This window comes from Rana temporaria, chromosome 1, assembly GCF_905171775.1.
Source record: "Rana temporaria chromosome 1, aRanTem1.1, whole genome shotgun sequence".
Lineage (NCBI taxonomy): Eukaryota > Metazoa > Chordata > Amphibia > Anura > Ranidae > Rana > Rana temporaria.
This window is the reverse complement of record NC_053489.1, coordinates 269,222,274-269,237,023: the sequence shown is the minus strand read 5'-3', so window position 1 is coordinate 269,237,023 and position 14,750 is coordinate 269,222,274. Positions and strand designations below refer to the sequence as shown.

The 14,750-nt window shown below is 45.1% G+C and overlaps 1 protein-coding gene across 2 annotated transcripts in view; it reads left to right on the top strand.

The window, feature by feature from the left end:
* The window catches only part of DAPK1 (death associated protein kinase 1), a 217,151-nt gene extending 202,740 nt beyond the window's left edge, over positions 1–14,411 (top strand). For both annotated transcript variants that reach the window (XM_040355494.1, XM_040355493.1), the window contains exons 23-26: positions 406–544; positions 702–822; positions 12,529–12,717; positions 12,870–14,411. In XM_040355494.1, coding sequence (XP_040211428.1) covers positions 406–544; positions 702–822; positions 12,529–12,717; positions 12,870–14,102 — 1,682 coding nt within the window. In that variant the 3' untranslated portion in view covers positions 14,103–14,411. The remainder of the gene's footprint in view (positions 1–405; positions 545–701; positions 823–12,528; positions 12,718–12,869) is intronic.
* The last annotated feature ends 339 nt before the right edge of the window (positions 14,412–14,750 follow it).

The following is a 14,750-nucleotide window of genomic DNA, read 5'->3' as shown; positions in this document are numbered from 1 at the left end:
GAGGGGATCCCCAAATAAGTGCATATTTTATGATTGCTTTTTTATTTTCCATCGCTGATAGAAAAAACTGCATAGAATAATATCTGTGCAGGGAAAGCCACTTCTTTGTGTAATGATAAATGCAGCCTTATCAGATGTGTATTTACCACTGGACTGTGGATAATGGTGGATCGTTCATAGAAAGCCCAGAAAAGATTGTTGGAGTATTGTTTAATTTGTCTTATTTTTTTTCTTGAGAGAATAAAAAGGCAAGTGCCCAAATGAACTGCATTGTAAAGATGGCATTTACGTCCATGTCCTTGAGATAGGTATTTGCATTGTGATCAGCACAATGGGGAAATACTGACTTCTGATGATCTGCGGAGTGTATAGGCTGATGGTTGTTTTCTGTTACTATCATGACAGCTTATGGAGGGAAGCTGAAGAATCTGTTGCAAGTGGTGTTGGTTGCCACCCACGCAGACATTGTCAACCTCCCACGTCCAGCAGGTGGAGAATTTGGATATGACAAAGATATATCGCTGCTGAAAGAAGTTAGAAACAGGTAATTATAAAGATTATAGAAAATGCCTATGCTGCAGACAAGTATGCCATTTTTTTTATTGCTAAATAAACATTTTGGAAAGTACAGATTTTGTACTTCCTCCAAAATTTTCTTTTGAAAATGGTTACAAGAAATTTTTGTTTATCTGAATTCCTAGGTTTGGCAATGACCTCCAGATTTGTGACAAGCTGTTTGTGTTGGATGGTGGAGCATCTGGCTCCAAGGACATGAAGCTTCTGCGAAATCACCTACAGGAACTGAGAAGCCAGATGATTTCTGTAAGTCCTTTAAAGTGCAACACAGACTGATTTCATTAGGGGAAAATAGGAGATCTAATCTCTGTAAGAATACCTAGCTTATGTGTTTGACACTAGTGAATCCCAAACATGGTCCATTGTGTGCTTTGGAGTATCCAGTTTCCTGCCTTCTTCATGCCTGTAGCAAAGAGAATCATGTATTTGCCAGTTGGCCTGCTCAGAATCTGTCATGTTTCAGAAGAGGCAAGACACTGTATATCATGTACCAAGTGCAGGTTCATAACATTCAGTGTCTTCCTCAGGGTCGGTTTGCCCCCCCCCCCCCCACCCCGGATCTCTGGGAGAGCATCCACTGATCCATCAACCAGTCTAATGGGGGCAATTGATGTAAGGGTGTACTCTGATGCAGACAGTTTATGTAAGTGGCAATCCATGTAAAGGGGCACCTGATGTAAGGGGGCACTTTGATTCGGGCACCTGATGTAAGGGGGGACTCTGGTGGGAAACCCTAATGTAAGGGGTCCCTCTGGTTGGAACCCCTGATGTAAGGGGGCCCTCTGGTGGGGACCCTGATGTAAGGGGGGACTCTGGTGGGAAACCTTGATGTAAGGGGCGACTCTGGTGGGAAACCCTGATGTAAGGGGGCACTTTGGTGGGGGGCCCTAATGTAAGGGGCATTCTGATGGGGACCCTGATGTAAAGAAGGACACTGATATGGACGCCTGGTATAATGGGGCACATGTCCTGTTTAATCACCCTAATCTAATGACAAATACTAGGGTTTCCCAGGTCATTACACTGTGTGACAGACTGTCAGTGACTCACATACAGTGTTGACATTGTGTCCCTGAGATTATGTTGCTTCAGAGCAAGATGTTAAAAATCTGCAGTGTATTTAGCACATATGGGGATAAAGAAGGGAATGAGACACTGGTGGAATTCATGTTTTATTTACTGTGCATCCGGGAAGTATTTACAGCACTTCACTTTTTCCACATTTTGTTATGTTACAGCCTTATTCCAAAATGGATTTGATTCTTTATTTTCCTTTAAATTCTGCAAACAATACCCCATAATGAAAACATGAAAGAAGTTTGTTTGAAATCTCTCCAAATTTATTCAGAATAAAGAACGAAAAAAAAGTCAGTTACATAAGTGTTCACAGCCTTTTCCATGACACCCAAAATTGAGCTTAGGGGCTTCCTGTTTCCACTGGTCATCCTTAAGCTCTTTCTACAACTTGATTGGCCTCAATGAGCACAGTGGCCTCCATCATCCATAAATAAAAGAAGTTTGGAACCCCTAGGACTCTTCCTAGAGCTAGCCGCCCGGCCAATTTGAGCGATTAGGGAGAAGGGCCTTAGTCAGCGCGGTGACCAAGAACCCAATGGTCACTCTGACTGAGCTTCATCGTTTTTCTGTGGAGAGAGGAGAAACTTCCAGAAAAACAACCCTCTATACAGCACTTCACCAATCAGGCCTGCGTGGTAGAGTGGCCAGACGGAATCCACTTTTCAGTAAAAGGCACATGACAGCCCACCTGGAGTTTGCCAAAAGGCACCTGAAGGAGGCTTGGACCATGAGAAACAAAATTCTCTGGTCTGATGAAACAAAGATTGAACTCTTTGGCCTGAATGGCAAGCTTCATGTCTGAAGGAAACCAGGCACCACTCATCACCTGGCCAATACCATCCCTACAGTGAAGCATGGTGGTGGCAGCATCATGCTGTGGGGATGTTTTTCAGTGGCAGAAACTGGAACACTAGTCAGGATCGAGGGAAAGATGAATTCAGCAATGTACAGACATCCTAGGACATCAGACTGGGGCGAAGGTTCATCTTCAAACGATCCTAAGCACGCAGCCAAGATAACAAAGGAGTGGCTACAGGACAACGCTGTGAATGTCCTTTAGTGGCCCAGCCAGAGCTCAGACTTGAACCCGATTAAACATCTCTGGAGATATCTGAAAATGGCTGTACACAGACGCTCTAGATTCAACCTGATGGAGCTTGAGAGGTTGAGAGGTCCTGCAAAGAATGGGGGGGGAGAAACTGCCAAAAAAATACGTGTGCTGAGCTTGTAGCATCATACTGACAGACTTGACGTCTTTCATGTTGTCGTTATGATGCTGTATTGTTTGTAGAATTTCTACAGAAAATTAAGAATTTAATCCATTTTGGAAGAAGTGAAGTGCTGTGAATACTTTCCTGATGCACCGTGTGTGTGTGTGTGTGTGTGTGTGTGTGTGTGTGTGTGTATATGTGTGTGTGTGTGTGTGTGTGTATATGTATGTATATATATATATATATATATATATATATATATATATATATATATATATATATATATATATATATATATATATATATATATATATACATATACATTGGCGCATATTTATGCAGGCGTAGCGTATCCAATATACACTACGCCAACGTTGCGCAGAGAGGCAAGCCCCGAATTCATAAAGCATTCATAAAGCACTTGCCTCCCAATCTGCGCTGGGTTCCCTCGGCGTAAGCCGTCGTAGGTGGAAGTGGGTGTGAGCCATGCTAATGAGGCGTGACCCCATGCAAATGATGGGCCGAGTGCCATCCAAGTACTTAAAACGAACGGCGCATGCGCCGTCCCGTGGACGTATCCCAGTGCGCATGCCCCCCATTACGTCGGAACTACGCCCTAAGATACGACGGATCACTGCCTACGACGTGACCGTAACCTACGCCCAGCCCTATTCACGTACTACGTAAAATACGATGGCTGTGTTCCCTTGCCCATACCTTTGCATGGGTTGCGCCTCATATATGGGGAATAACTTTACGCCGGACGTACGACTTGCGCAAACCGCGTATATTATGCGCCGGGCGCAAATACGTTTGTGAATCGGCGTATCTCCCTCATTTGCATATGTGCATGGAAAATCAATGGGAGCGGCAAATGCGCCCAGCATAAATATGCGCCCACGATACGACGGCGTAGGCAAGTTACGTCGGTCGTAGGAAGCCTATTTTCTTTATCGTACATCACGGGACACAGAGCGGCATTCATTACTATATGGGTTATATGGAGTACCTTCAGGTGTAGACACTGGCAATCTCAAACAGGAAATGCCCCTCCCTATATAACCCCCTCCCACAGGAGGAGTACCTCAGTTTTTACGCCAGTGTCTTAGGTGTTAGTCATGGTTTAGCTTGCCTCCGCATCCTTGGGATTAGGTGAGCTACCGGTTCTGTCCAAAAAAGCCTCAGCGCTAAAGTGGTCAGTAACCGGACCCCAAACCCTTGGGGTATAGCCCATAATGCTTTTCTTTTTAGAGAGCTGGACCCTGGGCCCAGAACTTAGAAACCTTTGGGTACCTAAAGTTTTCTGTTGCCAGGGTGCTATATGGGCCCAGGACAGTGGATCCTTCATAGGAACCCAGGGCCTGAAGGTCTAGACATCCCCACGGAGATGGGGGAAGATTGGGCCTCTTGCTTGGCAAAGTCCTGCGGCATGGAGCAGGTAAGTGAGGGGAAAACTTGCGGAACTTGGTTCTTAGCAGGTTTTTTTCTGGGGGGTCACAGGGGACATGCCTAAAGTTATGCACTGCATCTGGCAAACTAGTCACATATCATAAAGATAGGATGGCTCTCTATGTATTATTCCCCATAAGATGTGACCTCCCTTGTAGTGTTGGAAAAGCATTGAGTGGGGCCTGTGTTATATAAAAATATATGTGTGTGTCAGAGAGCTTTGCTTACCTGCAGGCCTCCAGGCGATGCTCCATTCAGTCTTCCTCCTCAGAGCCTGCAAGCAGGCAAAACGCTGGCCTCCTCATGGTTCCAGGCTGCAGGCCGCAGTTTGCTGGAACAGAGAGGTCCCTTCCTCCCAAAATCCCCCCCCCCTCCCCCTGTCGGGAGGGGCATTTCCTGTTTGAGGTTGCTGGGGGGGAAGGGCGGGTCAGTGGCTTAAAGGAAGGGGCGGCCCTTCCTTGTTTGTTCCATCAATACTTTGGAACTGAGGACATAGACCAGAGTGGCAGCACGGGGCGCCGAGGACACACAGTGGCCAGAAAGGATATTGCAGTCTTCAGAGGACTGTTTTGTCAAGCCTAGAAATAGGCTGTTTCTTTTCCATCTCATAGTTTTTCTTTGCAATACTACTCAGGGGGACAGAATGTTTTTTCTTTCCTGGATTTGAAACAAAAACGAAAAAAAAAAAAAAAAAAAAGTCATCTAGGGGAGAGGAAGCATTTTTTTATCCCCCAAACAGGTGTTTGGACAATTAACTTTTATAGTTCCAAATACCAATAGGTAGCAGGTGTACCTCGGTATTGTACCATGGTATGCCGCTGTTTTCCCTACAGGGAGCCTTGGGGCCATCGGGATCTGGGGCTGGAGCTGACGCGGGTCAGTCCAGCCCTAAAATGGTCACGGAGGAGGTATTACTCACCTCTTTAAAAGAGATGAGAAAAGCATGGGAAAAAAAAAAAAAAAATGATATCCGCAGCTATGCGGGGCAGTAAGCGGAATAGATCTCCGTCGCCCGAGCGCGGACCCTCAGAAGAGGAGGTCCTTTCCTCAGGGGAATTGGACGACCTCTTGGACACGGACCAAGTAGGTTCAGGGATCGAAGACCCGGATACAGAGGAGTCTGGGGCAGTCTCCCTGAGGGAGAGCTGGTGGATTCAAGGATTGTCGGACTTGGTCCATAGGACATTCAACTTGCCAGTACCAGATCTCCAGGTATCGACGGTTTCAGCTTTGGGCTCACTGAGGGCGCCTCAAAGCAATGCTGTGTTTCCGATCCATCCTCTATTAGAGGGAATTTTGTTCCAAGATTGGAACAAGCCAGATAAGATCTTCTTACCACCTAAAAGGTTCTCTGTCCTATATCCTATGGAAGAAAAATTTTCCAAAAGATGGGCTACTCCTGCAGTGGACGCAGCCATCTCATGTGTTAACAGATCGTTAACATGCCCTGTAGAAAACATACAGGTGTTCAAGGATCCAGTTGATAAGCGCTTGGAAGCACTACTTAAGAACTCCTTCACTACTGCAGGGGCAGTAGTACAGCCAGCTGTGGCTGCGATTGGGGTCGCTCAAGCATTATCGGATCAATTTAAGCAGATGCTTAAACTTATTCCGGCCCAGCAGGCAGAAAAATTTTCGGATGTCCCTAAGGCCATATGTTTTACGGTAGACGCAATCAAGGATTCTATCCAGCAAGCGTCACGTTTATCGTTATCCCTTATCCATATGAGAAGACTCTTATGGTTAAAAAGCTGGGAGGCTGAGCCCCCATGCAAGAAGCTCCTGGTAGGGTTCCCCTTCCATGGAGGACGACTCTTCGGAGAAGACCTAGATAAATACATTCAGACCATTTCAAACGGCAAGAGTACTCTCTTGCCAACTAAGAAGAAGGTTCAGGGACCTGCGTTTAAACGACAGTATTCCCCTGGGCAGGGGCCCTCTAATGCCAAGCAGTATCGACGGCCTCCTGCAAAAGCAAACTTCGGCTTCAACAGCAGATCACAAGGACAGGCTGTTAGAGGCAAAAGGCAGTGGTTTCGCAAACCAGCAAAACCAGCCCCCAAGCCAACCTTATGAAGGGGCGCCCCCACCCACGAAGGTGGGGGGAAGGCTGCGACTCTTTTCAGAGATTTGGGAAGCCAGCATTCCCGACGAGTGGGTACGGTCTTCCGTGGCCACAGGCTACAAATTAGATTTCCTAAGGTTTCCTCCTCCTCATTTCCAGAAGTCGAGGATTCCAAACGATCCGGAAAAGGGAGCCGCATTAAGATCGGCATTAGATCATCTACTTTCCCAGGAAGTAATAGTAGAGGTACCAGTCCTGGAACAGGGGCTGGGTTTCTACTCCAACCTATTCATCATCCCAAAATCCAATGGAGATGTCAGGCCAATTTTGGACCTAAAGATGGTAAATGCATATCTAAAGATCCGCTCATTTCGGATGGAATCCGTGCGGTCAGCAGCTGCCACACTCCAGAAGGACGACTTCATGGCGTCCATAGACATAAAGGATGCCTACCTTCATGTTCCAATTTATCAGCCACATCAAAGATATCTACGCTTCATGGTGGCTTCGCGTCACTTCCAATTCGTGGCGCTTCCCTTCGGGTTGGCTACGGCCCCCCGGGTGTTCACGAAGGTCCTAGCTCCAATCCTAGCCAAACTAAGGATCCAAGGGGTCACGATCCTAGCATACCTGGACGACCTCCTAGTCATAGATCACTCGTCTCCCGGCTTGGAGCGAGCAGTGGCCCTCACGGTCCAATACCTCGAGAGGTTCGGCTGGGTCCTAAATCGAGAAAAGTCAGCTTTCCAGCCCACAAAGCAGTTGGAATATCTCGGCATGAGATTAGACACAGAACAACAAGGAGTGTTCCTACCTCTGAGGAAGGTAAAAGCCATCAAGGAATTAATCCTACTGGTTCTAAGCAAGAAAGAACCGACTATTCGCCTATGTATGAGGTTACTAGGCAAGATGGTGGCCACATTCGAGGCGGTACCATACGCCCAGAGCCACACTCGCATCCTACAGGCAGCCATCCTGTCAGCATGGAGCAGAAGGCCACAGGCCTTGGATATCCCGTTGCCGCTCTCATCAAGAGTCCGACAAAGTCTGTGTTGGTGGTTAGACCCTCAGAATCTACTGAAGGGGAGGTCTTTCAGCCCAGTGGCTTGGAAGATAGTGACCACAGACGCCAGCCTGACGGGCTGGGGAGCAATTTTGGATGGTTGCACTCGCCAAGGTACTTGGGCAAAGCCAGAGAAGCAGTTGCCCATCAACATCTTGGAGCTCAGAGCTGCTCGACTAGCCCTCAGGGCTTGGACGTCAAAATTGCAGGGGTTCCCGGTGAGAATTCAATCAGACAATGCCACGGCCGTGGCACACATAAATCACCAAGGGGGAACCAGGAGTCAAACCGCTCAGAGAGAGGTGAGCTTGATTCTTCTATGGGCAGAGGCTCATGTGCCCTGCATATCGGCAATATTCATTCCAGGAGTGGACAACTTTCAGGCGGACTTCTTAAGCCGCCAGACTCTATGGCCGGGGGAATGGTCTCTGCATCCACTAGTCTTTCAAGCACTCTGCCAAAGATGGGGAGTGCCGGACGTGGATATCATGGCATCGAGACTCAACAAGAAACTAGACAGGTTCATGTCCCGCTCAAGGGATCCGATGGCCTGCGGAACCGATGCGTTGGTTTGCCCTTGGCATCAGTTCAAACTTCTTTATGCGTTTCCCCGCTCCAGTTACTACCCCGCCTGCTGCGCAGGATCCGGGTAGAGCACATACCAGTCATCCTGGTAGCTCCAGCATGGCCCAGAAGGCATGGTACTCACTAATCTTAAGGATGGTAGTGGGAGACCCTTGGACTCTTCCTCTACGGCCAGACCTGCTATCGCAAGGTCCGATCCTCCCACCCTGCCTTACGGCATCTAAATTTGACGGCCTGGAAGCTGAATCCCTGATTCTCAGGGGTAGAGGTCTGTCTCAGAAAGTAATCTCTACCCTAATCAGAGCCAGGAAACCGGTCTCTAGGGTGATTTATTACAGGGTCTGGAAGGCCTATGTAGGCTGGTGTGAGTCCAAGCGATGGCTTTCTCGCAAATTTACCATCGATAGAGTATTAAGTTTTCTCCAGCTAGGAGTGGATAAAGGATTGGCATTAAGCACAATCAAAGGACAGATTTCTGCTCTGTCAGTGTGGTTTCAGCGGCCGCTGGCCACCCACTCGCTGGTTAAGACCTTCCTTCCAGGGGTCTTACGTATTAGACCTCCAGTTAAATCCCCGCTTTGTCCGTGGGATTTAAATCTTGTTCTGTCAAAGTTTACAGAAACAACCGTTTGAGCCGTTGGCTGATATTCCTTTGGTTCTACTGACAAGGAAGTTAGTATTTTTGGTTGCCATAGTTTCCGCAAGAAGAGTTTCGGAGCTGGCAGCCTTATCCTGTAAGGAACCATATCTTGTTTTTCATAAGGACAGGGTCGTTCTCCGCCCTCATCCTTCCTTCCTTCCAAAGGTCATATCCAGTTTTCATTTGAACCAGGATTTGGTATTACCATCCTTCTTCCCTAAACCTACTTCCAGAAAGGAAGGGTTGCTGCATACCTTGGATATTGTCAGGGCCATGAAGGCCTATCTTAAAGCTACAAAGAAGATCCGGAAGACAGATGTGCTGTTCATTCTACCGGATGGGCCCAAGAAGGGGCAGGCAGCTGCAAAGTCCACCATTTCTAGGTGGATTAAGCAATTAATCACTCAGGCCTACGGCTTGAAAGGGTTGCCTCCTCCAGTATCATTAAAGGCTCATTCTACTAGAGCCATGGGCGCCTCCTGGGCAGCACACCACCAGATCTCTATGGCTCAAGTTTGCAAGGCGGCAACCTGGTCTTCTGTCCACACGTTTACAAAATTCTACAAGTTGGATTCCGGGGGCTCCTCTTGTTCGAGTTAAATTTAAAAATTTTTATTTTTCTCAACTAAGTTGGATTTATTATGATTTGAGTATATCTCTAAATTAAATCCTTTTGTCTTGGAGATGTTCTCCCTCCCCTCATTGTAAGCATTGCTTTGGGACATCCCATATAGTAATGAATGCCGCTCTGTGTCCCGTGATGTACGATAAAGAAAAAGAGATTTTTAATACAGCTTACCTGTAAAATCTTTTTCTTGGAGTACATCACGGGACACAGAGCTCCCACCCCTCTTTTTTTGAGGACCATTTTGGGAGGCATACTGCTTGCTACAAAACTGAGGTACTCCTCCTGTGGGAGGGGGTTATATAGGGAGGGGCATTTCCTGTTTGAGATTGCCAGTGTCTACACCTGAAGGTACTCCATATAACCCATATAGTAATGAATGCCGCTCTGTGTCCCGTGATGTACTCCAAGAAAAAGATTTTACAGGTAAGCTGTATTAAAAATCTCTTTTTTAGGCGTATCTTAGTATGTGGGTCGGCGCATAGATACGGCGGCGCACATTTGTACTTACGTTGGCGTATCTTGAGATACGTTGGCGTAAGTGCTTTGTGAATCCGGGCCCTAGAGTGAGTGAGTGTGAGTGTGTGTGTGTGTGTGTGTGTATATATATATATGTGTGTGTGTGTGTGTGTATATATATATATATATATATATATATATATATATATATATATGTGTGTATATATATATATATATATATATATATATATATATAAAAATATACACACACAATTTCACCATGCTTTATCTTGATGCTCTGTACATAAGATGAGCAATATTGTGTATGCAGTTTAGTAATTTTGTTGCTGTAATGTCACTTATGTGCTTCTTGCACCCTCTGCTGGCCACATTGCTCAATTACTGATATCTATTTTGTTTTTTAACTTGCCTAGGTAAGCGCACATTTTGTAGATAAGCCTTTTGTGCTTGTTTTTATTTTTTACTGGAAGACACGAGATCCATTAATAATGAGGGGCAAAAGTTGATTTAAGGTGGAACTATTGACATAAAGAATGCAGTCTGTCAATAGCATTTGCTTGTCTCAGTGAGTCCTCCCCATAAAAGTTCTGTTGCTTTTTGATCCAGCCAGTAGATTTGCAATTTTTGCAATAGAAGAAAAAACTGTTACTTCTGCAGTTAAGTTGCACAGCAGCATTGTTGCCCTGTGGGACAGAATACTACGAAATTAATTTAGAGACAAACAAATGAAAGCGTAATTTCAGCTGATACTTTTTAAGCAGTTACAGCAATATTGTTTTCTTTCAGAAAAGGGTTAAAAGGGTTAAAACTGTGAGTTTAAGTTGACTGTTGAAAGGTTATATGTTTTATCTCTACCCCTCTAGCTGCTATCTTTGCAGGCTGTTACAGGATTGCTCACTGCTATCTGCTGTTGTAAACTAAGAAGCCCAGCTTCTGTGTTGGCAAGTGACAGCACACCTCTCCACAACCTGGATCCCCTCTCTGCCCATCAGGGAAGAACAAGTGTTTCTGGGAGTAGAGTGTTTATGGCGGGAGGGGGCGGAGCATGGTGCTGTGCTGCAATGGTGCCTGGATGCCACTGCAGCCTTAAAGATGTGGCAATTAGAGGTACTAGAGAGAGGTTGGCTGCTGACAGTGTTTTTTTTTTTTGGGGGGGGGGGGCAGAGGTTAGAGCTCAGAAGGGGGTGCAAAAGTAAGATGTGGATGGGGGGTGTAAAGGTTCTACCATTTGCATCCCCCATTCATATTTTACTTCTGCATCTCCTTCTCCACTGTGATCTCTGCATGCCCACAGCTGTGGATGAGAGCTGCATATCCAAGCTTATAGACCAGGATTCATTTATTTCAAAAATAGTGTTGCACTGTCAAAAAAAGTATATATTCATAAAATAGTGCCTACACAGTTCAAATCTAAAGTCAACAGAAATTATAAATTCCAAATGAGGATTAAACCTGTAAAAGTACACCAAAAATGAAGAATTTCCACTAAAAAGTGAAAAGAAAATCTTCACACTTTCAACCATACACCAGCCACTGTGCGATTATAAAGCAACTTACCAGACATGTGAGGTCTGACAACTTTTAAAAAGGTGACAGATCCCACCTGGATGGATGGCTCCAGCCTTCCTTCTCTCACATCTGATTACGCCTTGAGCCTCTCTCCTTCTCTGCCTGAGGCCGGGTTCACACTGGTACGACAAACGCTCCGACATTGGGAGCTCATGTCGCATGACGTGTGAAAATTAATGTTTCCCTATGGGAGCCGTCTTAACTGGTTCGACACAAGTCGGTCCGACTTTGAAAATGCTCCCTGTACTACTCTGGTCTGACTTTGATCCTACTTCAGCCCATTGAATATCATTGAAGTCGGATCAAAGTAGGATTCTTGTCTTTACCATCCGACTTTTGACATCCGACATGTGATTACAGCAGCAGTAAAAGGACTTTATCTCACTCTGGGATTGTTTTGATTGGTCAAAACTAGTCAGACTATAACAAAGTTGGATCAAAGTAGTATCCTGTTCATGAAAGTCGGATGGATGTAGGACCAATGTAGGATCAATGTAGGACTGATGTCGCAGAGCAGGATGAAAGTCGTACTACTGTCGTGTAGTATAGTGTGAACCCAGCCTTATACAGTCACTGGATCACTTCTCATAAAAAATTACTCGGAGCCACATACCAAGGGAGAAGCAAGGAAAACCCAGTCAGATAAGCTTTATTAATACCAAATGGGTACTCGCAAAGCATTAAAACATCAAGAACATATCGCACAAGCCGCCGGTTCTCTGAGCAAGCGTGATAACGTCACAGCTACACTCCGCCCTACGTACATTTTGTCTGGTCATCTTCTAGGGGCAACTTCAACTCCGTGACATCATCATGCCCACTCGGATAACCGGTGGCTTGGGCGATATGCTCTTGATGGGAAAGGCAGATGCATATAACCACATACAGCTATACGTGACTATGGGTAGAAGTACTCTGCAGGTGTCTCTCCCGGGCATGTAATTACATCCGCAACTTATGCCGGATGCCTCAAACCGTTCAGTTGCATGAGGCCACTGTCATGTTATTAATACTACTATTTTAAAGTGTTTTCAGTTCCTTTGTATAACAACATAATACAATTTCTGTTTTGAGTATGCCGAGTTTTGCCCATGTGTACAGTAGTTTATACTAAAGTTGTGCCTACTCACAAGGCAGTGGATAAGTTGTGGATACTTTATTATCTAAACAGACTCTTTGTTGTTGTAGGATTGTCCTCCAATGACACCATTATGTGAGAAGGTTCTCTCAACCCTTCCACCCTGGAGAAAGCAGAATGGACCCAACCAGTTGCTTTCCTTCCAACAATTTGTTTATGACGTGCAAGAACAGTTAAATCCACTGGCAACTGAAGATGATGTCCGGAATCTAGCCCAGCAGCTGCACAGCATGGGAGAGGCAAGTTGTTTCTTCTCCCAAATGACAGATTATTCGTATTGCATACCTAGCAGTAGGACAATGTGTGCGCAAACATAAAATTCATTTGCCTCTCTTTACCTGTGTAATTTAAGAAGCAAAATAATTACTAATTAATATTTGTTTTTACACAGATAAACATCATGCAAAGTGATACAGTCCAAGATGTTGTGCTTTTAGATCCAAGATGGCTATGTTCCAATGTTCTTGGGAAACTGCTGTCTGTGGAGAACCCAAAAGCCCTTCACCACTATAGAGGAAGGTATACTATGGAGGATATCCAACGCCTGGTTTCAGACAGTGATGTGGATGAACTTATACAAATTTTGGATGCTATGGACATTTGTGCACGAGACTTAAGCAGTGGGACCATGGTAGATATCCCTGCCCTTATAAAAACAGATAGCCTGCACAGGTCGTGGACTGATGAAGAAGAGGACATCTTAATATATGGAGGTGTTAGAATTGTTCCTGTGGAACATCTTACTCCTTTCCCCTGTGGGATTTTCCATAAAGTCCAAGTCAACCTCTGCAGGTGGATACACCAGCAGAGCACCGAAGGTGATGCCGACATACGTCTGTGGGTAAACGGGTGTAAACTGGCAAACAGAGGGGCTGAAGTTTTGGTGTTGCTGGTCAACAACGGTCAAGGAATTGAAGTGCATGTTCGAGGACTAGAAACTGAGAAGATAAAGTGTTGTTTACTCCAAGAATCTATTTGCAGTATCATTGATAACTTATTTGCAGCAACCTTGCCAGGGCTTTTAACTGTAAAACATTACTTAAGCCCACAGCAACTAAGAGAACACCATGAGCCAGTAATGGTTTACCAGCCAAGAGACTTTTTCCGAGCCCAGGCCCAAAAGGAGACTTCACTGGCAAACACCATGGCTGGATACAAAGAAAGTTTTAGCAGCATATTGTGCTTCGGATGCCTGGAGATTTACTCTCAAGGAAGCCTAGGCATGGACCATCATGTGTCGGATCTGAACATTCTCGTAAGGAGAAAACTCAGTCGGTTTCTTGATGCGCCAGATCCTATGGGCAAGGACTGGTGTCTTCTAGCCATGAATTTGGGCCTTCCAGAGTTAGTTGCCAAATATAATGCCAGCAGTGCGACACACAAAGATTTTACAGAGAGTCCCGTCTGTGCTCTTTTACAAGAATGGACCAATGCTCCTGATAGCACTGTAGCGGTATTAATGTCAAAACTGAGAGAACTGGGGCGGCGGGATGCAGCAGATTTTCTCCTGAAATCATCCTCCGTGTTTAGAGTGAATTTGGATGTACATGGGCAGGAAGCCTATGCCGCTAGCTGTAACAGTGGCACATCTTACAATTCAATTAGTTCAGTAGTGTCACGATGACTGACGGTTTCATTATGAACTCGTCTCTACTCTACTGTGCTACTGGTGTAACACATTTAGTTCTTATATTGCTGTATTACAAGGGTATGAGTTTTAAGTCCTTAATTTATAAGCATTCCGTTGATGAATGTTACATGCCCTATAAAACCTTGTACTTTGTGATCTTTCTACTTTTAATAAGAATTGTTGCCTTTTATCATAGATTTTTAAAGGCCTATACTTTGAATTTTTTCAGTCCTGACTTCTATAGAATGTGCTGCTAAATACTGCCACCTAGATGGATAAAAGCTGTTCCTTTTTCATTTTAAAGATTGTTATTTTTTATCACATTAATGATGGAGGTGCACAGTTATTCATTTATACAAGGCTTACAATTTCCATCGCTATGATTTGCTGATGTATTTAAGAGGATATACCCAAAATGTGGTATTCCGCTGTCTTATTGGATCTAAAGGTGTTCTGTGAATTGTTAGAAAAAGTAATCACAGTAATGTGAGTGCCTTGCTGGAGAGGGTCCAGGAGAGTTCTATATCTGGGTTCTGGGAATGATGCCATGCAAGTTACAGGGTGATGGGGGTTTTTACTCTGCACCCTTTACAACTCCACCTATGCTTAAAGGGGTTGTAAAGGTTTGTTTTTTAAATGGGT